Raw genomic sequence first — 9,792 nt, forward strand, 5'->3', positions numbered from 1 at the left:
CAGTGCGCCACTAACCATAAAAGGCCAGGCTAATAGAAGCACCTGTATACCCAAGTAGACAGGGACACCCTCAAATAGACTTTGAGTAGATTTAATTCAGCATTTATTTTCATTTATGATTTTAAAAATCTTTAGCTTATCTAAGGTACTTTTTCATATCTTAGAATTAAGCAAAATAAATGAATTTGTGCCTTTGCTCAACCCTGCCTCTGCCATGGGTGGGTTTGGACTGGCAACAGACAAATGTTTGAGCCAGTTTCTATAGCAGTTTCTGTAGCTGTGAAGCTGAAATAGCTTAGCCTTGAAGCAGAGACATCCTCATTTTAACAGACATCAAAGAAGCCACACTGTGAGACCAGGCTCCTGAGCTGACTTTCCAAAGGACTGGAATCTTCAAGTCTGACATGACCAGTGGAGGAGAATGGGAGTCTCTGCCAGGCCCAAGGTCTGAGTGGAGAGCTCACAGTGGGTCCTGACATAGGGGTGAAAGTGCATAAATCCAGTTAGTCCATCCTTACACCCCATCTTAAGAGAACAGATTTCGATGTCTGTGTAAGTTCATTTTGTTAAGAAGGGATCAGAACTTCTGGAAATGTTTAAGTGCTTGTTTTTAATAGTTCTGTGTAATTGTTGACTTGTAACTCAGAGCTCTAAATATCCTGTTGAAGGAACCTACATGTTCAAATGTATTTAGAAGCCATGAAAGGTGTGAATAGTTCTGATCATGGACTGGACTATCACTCCAGAACCCCCCCAAAATGGATTGTTCTTCTTAAAATATATTCAGAATCGATTCTTGACAGTTCATCATTTCCAAAGACTAAGAAGTTCAAGCCAACCAGCAAACTTACCCACTTGACCCAAACCCCAGCAAGGCACATACACACGGCCCAGCAATAACCCACCAGGAAAGAACAGAAGCTCCTGGATCAGAGCTCACCCACCTTCCCGGCTGTGCTGACAGCCTTTCTTGCTTAGGATGTCTTCTACAGAATCTGCAAACAGGAGATGGACATTCTGCAGCAAGCCCTGGAAGGAGACAGAGGAACAGAACTTCATCTTGACGGAAGCTGATAACACTTTATCGGTGCAGAGTAGAAGGTTCCAGTAGCACTGGGTCCTCCTCTGCTTTATCCAGTAGGTCTGAGGTCTCTTTATATCAGCTCCCTATTCCTGCTAATTTGAAAATACTTTGAGCCAGTCTGTACCTCCCATATCTATACAGGTGTGTGCATGGGCGCACACACACAAGCACACACACACAAAGGTTTAGCATAAACAATTTTCTCACTAGGAGAAAATTAACCTTAGGAAAAAAAAAAGAGGGAGGCCTGGGGATAGGTGACTTTTGTCCCCTGTATGTCCCAGCTAGACATGCTGGGATATTTCCTCACATGGAACTGGAATGCTTTGTACTTGTTTGTAATTCAAGTCTCAGAAACATCTGCTGATGCAGACAAGGTGGCCCTGGGTCACACCAGGAGAAGGGAGCTAATGATGTAACATGAATGGGACAATCAGACAGACATGGCCGCACCTGAAAAAGTGTGCACTCAAGGTCTTTTACTCAAATAACTAAGCTTCAACATACATTCATTTCCACAAATAAGGGTATGCCTGCAAGAGAGCAATGTTCAGACATCCCTTAACCTGCCATGAAAGAGGAACGGATATGCTCATCGGAAGATGAACCCTCATAAGCTGAAAGTCTGTTTAGCACCCTTTACCTAGAACAACCCTTGGTTGTTCTCTGCAGTTATGGACCAACCAGGAGCCGTGGCTTGCTTCTGCTCAGCATGGAGAGGGAGGACCAGAGTGCAATACTCATGGACCAAAGAGAGTCAAAACACAGAGCCTCAGTATGATCCCTCTATTAGTAGATGATCTTAGTGTCAGGGAAAAGATGGACAAACCCTAAAACAGCCATTATAACTGGGGGCATCGGTGTGGACCTGGCATCGCGGTTCTAAGTTCTCAGCTTTGGAAGGATCCTAACTTCTTTAGCCACAGTGAGGGGACAGGGAGGTATTCACTCGCAAAGCAGCAACTTTTCTTTGAGGAACTCAGTCCCTCTTTAGTGCCCAAGTTACTTCATTCTAGAGCAAGGCCTAGGACGTGGCTTCAGGCCTAATTAAGTAACCTGGAGTTTCGGGAACATGAGGAGTCCTGCCCTCAGCACTTGACTAAGGCATCCACAAACAATATACCTGTGACACAGCTCTGCTGTGTGTTCTGTGCATGCTCAGTTGATTTCGTCTTATGAATAGGCACTGTGTTAGTATGTGTACAGGGGCCATGTGTGCAGAGGTGTGATGCATATGTGTGTACACAAGTTCTTATGTGTCCTTTGTATGTATGTAATTCTATATGTCAGTATTGTATTTATGAGTGCAAGTGTGAGTGTCTGTTGTGTGTACACATGTGTAAATGTGTGTAGGTGTGACGGTGTGTAGGCATGTTGTACATGCTTCTGCACGCTTGTGCAATGAGTGTGTGGTGTGTTCACATAGTGTGTAAGCAAGTGTGTTGTACAAGTGTGCACCTGTGGTAGATATATAGGTGTGTGTGGTGTGAATGCACCTGTGTGATAAGTTCACACTCTTGATTGTGCACATGTGTGTGCATATCATCTAAGTATAGGAGTCGCACAACCAAGCATGTGTGATATGTCTGAATACATATGCAGTATGTGCAGGTGTGTAGAGTGTGCACACATGTGCCGCAGTAAATGCTACATGTTTCTTCAAGGCAAGATTACACCTTTCCAACACAAAAGCTACACTGAGTTGCCCCATGCTGTGGGCTCCCAGCAAAGCTCTGCCATACGGCTGCCATGCTGCACACGCACCCTGAAGTGACTCTCTCGGGATGCGCCTTTGGCCACATACATCCTGCTTCTGTCTGCTTCCAGCTGCTCATAGAATGGTTCTTCCAGGGTGACACTGTCAATGAGATCACAGCCCACGTACAGGCTAAAGGTGTCGCTGGCCACTTGCACAGTCACATTCCGCCACTGGGAGTCGGCCAGGCCCACATCCTCCAGGAAGTTGGTATGTTGGGTGCCTTCTACCCAGTAGTTGAGGTCCAAGGTGTCCCCTGGGCCATTGGACACAATCTCGAACTGCCTCTGGGAGGTACCGGGGCCTTCCAACACCAGGAGTGTGCCCCGAGACTTGCGGTCCTGCTTCAGCTGGGCTGTGAGGAAGAAGCCCTCCTTTCTCCTTGCAAGTTTGACAATCCTGATGAGGTCGTCTGTCTTCACTGGGGGGATGTAGTCAAACCGTACGAAACGGTACGCGGGCACCCCGGGGTCAGGCCCTCGAAACTGCTTGGCACCAATAGTCTTGCGGTTAATGTTGCTGATGCTGAAAAGGTCAAATGAAGCGTCTTCACCCTGGTCACCAGCTGCCAAAGGGAACCACACAGGCACAGTTACCACAGGCTGAAGGTGAGGCTTTCTGGAAGGCAGCTGGAGAATCACAAGCTCTCAGGGGCTTCTCCCTGTGACATCTCAGTCTCCCCTGCCCTGGCTGAGCCATAGCAGGTTCCCACAATGCTGTAGGCTGGCTCTCTCCAGGGCTACAGTGCAGAAAGTGTTCTGCGCCTTCCCCAAACCCGGAACATGGCTTCTTTTATAAACAACAGCACTGTGACACCTGCCCAAATCTCACTCCAGACCAGGCCTCTGAATTCCAAGCCCTGATCCCTGGTGTTCTTTGTCCTAGATCTGGACTGAGCACAGCCTCCCCTCCGTCATGTGACTGGGAAAGAGGGAGGCTGAGAAAAGAGGACCTTTGGCTTTTGACCGTGGGATTTGAGGGTACACAAAGTCCTGTGTTGCATTTTTGGGATGAGATTCTGCCTTAAACAGATGGTGTAGACATCTTTTCACTTCTACAAAAATACCTTTAGTGAATAATAACTATTGTGCAGTGTGGGTCAGAACCTGAGACAACAATGGACCTCATGACTCTCAGTGAGTGGTTTGAAGTCACTGTCCAGCTGCCAATGAGAAAAATCACCAGATCTCATCAAAATTAGAACAGGTTCGATGATTCAGAAGAATACACTGCCTAGAAAGCTAAAACAAAGCATAACGTCTCACCAGGTGTCCAAAAACGGAACACAAAGTAAACTACTGCTTATAGAGGCACAAATATTCTCATTTTTAATAAAGATATTGACAGTACCACAATTAAAATAATTATAATCTGTGACTATTGCTACTAAAAATGGCAGTCCAAGTTTTATAAATGATAAGTTATTTTATAAAGTATAATAATGCACCAAGGCCAAGCTATGTGAAGCAAGTACCTCACTACTAACTGTGGTTCACTCATCTCTACTCTTAGACAGTATCTCCATGCTACGTAGACTCAAAAGTCGATGAATTTTTTTATTTTCAAGCATATTAAGAAAAATTCATGTGCGAGATGCAGACTACAAGATGCTCACTGGTCTCTTGCCTGCAGCTAAGCCACGCTGCAAACAGAGACAAGGGTTATGTCCATACTCACCATGAGCTCTTGGCCCCAAGCCCAGAGCCAGCAGGGCCAGTGCCCAAAGCATCCTGTCTCCACCCGTGACACTTAGGAGAGAACCAGTCTCCTGGGTGTTGAGTGCACAGCTGCAGCCTGAGTCTCACCAGAAAGTTTGCTCACGTGATCTTTGAAAAAAAAAAAACCAACCAGTTTTACACAAAAATCAGAAGCAAATGTGTCCATGGGAAGCAGAACTCTAGACGAGAAACTTCCTTTCCAGCTAGCTTCTTCTAACTGCTGCTAGCATGCATCTCCCTTCTTCCCCCCGACATTGAGGTGATGGGGTTCTGAGCACTCTTGCTGCGCGGTCACCATAACAACTGGGGTTCCTGTGGCTGAGCATGTGCCTCCCGCTCTTCTGAGCAAATGGGGGCTGTGCCAGAGCCCTGTTTCCCTGCGGGACTCCGCCAAGACTTAGGTCCAGGAGAGCTGGACCCAGGCAAATATCCTGTGGGGTGGGAAGACTCTGGAAAAGCATTTTGTGTAAATGCCCATGAAAAACCAGTTCTGCATAACCTAATTAAACACAATCAATACTAACTGCGATTCAAAACTAGGAATAAACGTAGTGTAATTTCTTAGGACGAGCAGAAGCTTTTACTCTGAGGATTTTACTCCACTTTTCGAGTCTCCTGCAGGCCTGTTTTTCCATTCTCAGAGATTCTGAGTTGGCTCACTGGACTCTGGATCAGAAGTCAGGAGGCCTGGCTTGAAGCCCAGCTCCTCGGCTCCTGCTCCGTTAACTCCTTATGGGCTTCCCTGTGCCCGGGTCTCAGCTCCCCATCCGAGAGGAGTATGGGATGATGGCCCAGGCTCTGTTGCATGTCATGCCCTGCTCTGTGGAAACAGACCCATACAATATAGTTAGTTCCTCATCCCTGTTAGATGGCTAAAATGGCCTAGCTTCTCATTCATAAGGACACCTAAGCAGCACCCCCCCCTTCTACAGAACACTTCGGTAAGCTGCAAACAGTGTCCTCCACAGAGGGTAAGTTTCCTCTCCAGAGGAAGGCAATGAGACAGGAATCTCAGTCTCCTAAAGCCTGGTCTTGATCCCCACAGCTCTGTCCCGTGCTCATCTAGGGAGCACTAGATCCTATTGCAGGAGGCAGCCAAGCACACCATCCCACCTGAGCCCTTAACATCAGCTTGTCCACCCAGGCAATCCTTTTATCCTCTAACTCGGTTTCCTTGTCTGTGGCTCAAAAAAAAATTTTACTCTTTAAATATCTGCCCACCTGGGGTGTTAGAGAGAGACCCTATGCAGATGAATATCCACCAGGCTCTTTGAGGCTCAGCAAACCTGCCTGCGGTAGACCTGGGGCTTGGAGGGCTCTGAGGACCAAGTCCTGGGTGGCTTTTTTTTTTTTTTTTCTGAAAATTCAAGAGTAGGATACACCTTGCCAGAAACTTAGAACAGTACTGAGACACTGAGAAATTTGAGAATCTCAGTTGAGTCCACATCTGAAGGCTGCAGCTTGACCTATCCTTGAATCCCTAATCGGGTGTTTGCCACAGGACATCTGCCCTTGAACCCCCATCCCCAAATTTCACCCCTAAGGACAGTTACAAGATGCCTGCAAAGGCAAGCTCCGTCTCAAAATGACATTTTGCCCAGCTTACACGCACCTACAAGCTGAGTACATTAAACTGTGCTTCGATAAAATCAACCTCAATCAGGAGTGTCACAAATAATCAGCAGTCTTTAATACGATCCCATCTCATCTTGCTTCCTTCCCCAAACCAAAACGTGAGACAGGAGTGAAGGGTACCCGGTACTGGAACAAGCCGCCTGGCAGCCAATGCAATTGCACCCTAGCTCCGCAGGCACTAGGCACACGCACACTGTTCCCCCGAGCCCAGGAGCCTCTTCCCTGACCACAAGTCCACACTGCAGGCTTATGGGCAGACGTTCGTGAACGTTTTCTGCAACTAGGTTTGATCACAACTTATATGGGTCGTACACAATTTCATCTCACAGGAACAGTCAAAGTGAATATGCCTTTGCTGGGTGGACTCTCTGCCCCTCTGACACCTATTGCTCTGCCTCCCTCCCCTCCCTTCTCCCTCCCCACTGGACTATTTCTTTGAGCTGCCCCAGCCCACCAGCTCTTTCTGCAAATTACCCAGGCAGCAACCCAAACTCACTCCCTTCCGTGCCCGCAGCCCACCCCACCGTTCGTGATAATGACAGCAACACTTTGTTCAGCTGCTCCTAATGTTTAGAGTTAGGATCGCTCTAACCCCTCTGCTTATTTTCACATTTCCAAGGGATCCTAGGACATCCCCATCTCTGCTTCCTCCTCCACAACAAACTTCAGTGTAGAAACTTCTTATGTTGAAGCAGAAAATGTCAGTGCTTCCCCTCAGCATCCTAGGAATGAAGCCAGCCAGACCCTAACCTCACTGGGATCCTGCTGTGGGAGACCCTGGGGCCAGGACAGCAGTGACTGTTCCTGTCAGGTCCCTAACTGTGCAGGGCAAAGCTGGGGTGAGGAAGCCACTCTGCAAAGTGTGGAAGGGTGCAGCTGCACTTTCCCCCCCTCAGCCTCCTGGAAACCACAAGCCTATTCGGAAAACTCACAGCCCAGTGAAATGTCTTAGAAATGAAAAAGGTACCTGGTATGTTTGAAAATGAATGATGACCGACGTCAGTATTCTAAGTCTGTCCTGAGGAGTGACCTGGCCAGGAAGGCTTCAGACAGTGGAGGCTTTTGCTGCCTCCAGGCAGTGACCGGCTCCTTTATACGCCCTTTCCCCAAGAGGCCTGTCAATCAGACACACGCGGAGGCACGTTTAATTCATTCTTTCGAAGGAGTGTCATAATTCCTCCTCTGGTCTCACCATTTGCTCAGGGTACCTGGTGTCCCAGGCCAAATCCAGCCCCTCTGAGCTGATGCCCCTCCTACATGTCCACCCAGGCTTTCCAGACAGGGGCCGGGGGAGGAGCCAGACAAGAGGGGTAGGCAGGGCCTCACTTTTCCTGTCTTCTCTCAGGAAATAAAATGCTATAAATAAAACCAGCAAGATTGGCTGGGACTCCCCACTTTGCTGAGGAGAAAAAAAAAAAAAGCCAATTCTATGTTTAAATGTGTTTCCAATTACCCAATGTGATACTAGTCTTTCTAAACCAAGTGAGTGGCAACCAAGAGGACAGAGGAGAGACATGAGTTCACCACTGTGCTGGGACACTTACTCTATTCAGAGGATTGATTTTGTCATGAGCAAAAAGAATTTACTGTAAAAGAGAGCCCACCGATTTTCTCTCTGACCCTGGGAAGTAGCCCTGCTTCTGGGAGAACAGATTTTTATCTAAACTCACTTCCTCTGTTCAGTCAGAACTCAGCAACCCTATGTGACCAAGTCTCTCTGAGAGAACTTAGTCTTCAACCAAGTCTTGTTGGGACACTTAGCTTCCCCAAGAGTGAGAATCCTGTAGTCAGAAACAGTCTTCACAGTTAATAAGAGAGGGTGGGGGCCGGTTAGGGACTCAGTGAAAACACAGGGACAGACTATGAATACAGGAAGGGTAAGGCCAGGTCCCGGATGGATGATAGCTGGACGGGAGGACGGTCATCACCTAAGGAGGACAGTCCACAGGGAAGATGGGGGAGGGTGATGCACCAGGGCCCAAAGCAGATGGTAGATCTGTGGCATCTCCCACAACTCTTGCTTGGGTTTCATTCTTTGCAGATGACACTCAAAGTTCTTCTGGACATTTATCTGAGTTGACACATGACGATAAGTAAGTCAGGTCTTATTCAAAGAACAGGAAAGAGAAACGGAGAAAGTGTTTACCTACTTTCTCTTCTCGGTTGGAGACTGAACTGAAGAATCCCCACATGCCCTGTGCTGGATCCTCTTCGTCTGTGATCAAAGTGAGCAAAGTCAACAGACGCCTCCCCAGGAGAAAACCCCAAGGGGTGAGAGAAGCAGTGTGAGACACGGAGAAGAGGAGAGGAGGAGAGGAGGAGAGGAGGAGAGGAGGAGAGAAGGAGGCTGCAATTGGGAAGCCATTTTTTCTTATGAAGACTGTTCTTTTATCCCTCCCTAGGAAGTACCAGTTTCTACCAGGGAAGTAGTGGCGCATGTCTTTAATCCCAGAGCTCGGGAGGCAAAGGCAGGTGGATCTCTGTGAGTTTGAGGCCAGCCTGGTCTACAGAGTGAGTTCCAGGACAGCCAGGACTACACAGGGAAACCCTGTCTCAAACAACAAACAAATGGAGGAGGAGGAGGAGGAGGAGGAAGAGGAGGAGGAATATCAGTTTCTGGACCAACAACATAACTCAGGAATAAAAACACTTGCTACAAAGCCACACAACCTGAGTTGGACCCTTTGAACCTACGTGGTAGAAGAGGAAAATTGACTCACACACGTCGTCCCCTGACTACTATTCACATGCCGTGATACAAGTGTGCACACTCCCAAACACATACACGTACCTCTTATTTACAAGTCAATTAATCAAGCATAATAAAAATGTTAAAATAAATATCAGTGTCTAATTTACAGATAAAGAAGATTAGCCTCTAACAGTACATGTGTCTGCTTTGAAGGAAGATGTACTGCTTCGAGTCACTTAATTGCTGACAAAATTCTTCATTTTAACTAAAATAACTAGGTTCAAGTTTATACTTGGATTCAAAGCTGAAAAGAAAACGACACCAGGCTCCCTGAAGAGGTTTCAGTGCCTAACTGCTCCACTGCTATCCACAGATTTATGCCCTCTACAGTAGGTATTACAAGGTGAAGCAGAGGGATAAGGTGTGGGAAGGGCGTGCACACTCTGTGGCATACTCAGCCAGCAGAGCTCGGCGCTGCTGCTGAAGTGTAGAAAGATTTCACCTTTGAGATCTCCCACAAAGAAAATCAAGAAGGGTTGATGGACGAGGTGACATGAACTGATAATGCATGATGTGTGGGTGGAACATTGGGAAGGCCAGGAACAGCCCGGGCACAGACATGGATGTAGTAGATCAGTACTGAAATGAGTTCCTATGGTAGAGGTTGCTGAGGGCTATGGGTGTGTCCAGCCGTGAACACATGAATATCCCAGGCAGGAAGTCATGGAGCTAGTGACATTGGCCAGATGGTCCCACTGTAGCACAAAGGAGACTCTCCCGTATCTCTTACTTCTCAGTGTCCTTGGAAAGGGTGTGATGTACTAACAGAGCCAGGAGAAAGATGACGGAACAGCTCAGGGTTCTCAGAATTGTGGAGACTTCCATGAAATGTGAAGAGTGAGGAAGG

General features: G+C 47.4%; 1 protein-coding gene across 1 annotated transcript in view; it reads right to left on the minus strand.

The window, feature by feature from the left end:
• Thbs2 (thrombospondin 2) overlaps nt 1–7,425 on the minus strand; it is a 30,108-nt gene extending 22,683 nt beyond the window's left edge. Inside the window, exons 1-4 of the mRNA XM_028866603.2 lie at nt 7,161–7,425; nt 4,518–4,666; nt 2,849–3,405; nt 945–1,029 (exon numbers count right to left, since the gene is read on the minus strand). Coding sequence (XP_028722436.1) covers nt 945–1,029; nt 2,849–3,405; nt 4,518–4,569 — 694 coding nt within the window. The 5' untranslated portion in view covers nt 4,570–4,666; nt 7,161–7,425. The remainder of the gene's footprint in view (nt 1–944; nt 1,030–2,848; nt 3,406–4,517; nt 4,667–7,160) is intronic.
• Between the last annotated feature and the right edge of the window lie 2,367 nt (nt 7,426–9,792).

The sequence above is a fragment of the Peromyscus leucopus genome, chromosome 8a (assembly GCF_004664715.2).
Source record: "Peromyscus leucopus breed LL Stock chromosome 8a, UCI_PerLeu_2.1, whole genome shotgun sequence".
In the NCBI taxonomy this organism is placed as follows: Eukaryota; Metazoa; Chordata; class Mammalia; order Rodentia; family Cricetidae; genus Peromyscus; species Peromyscus leucopus.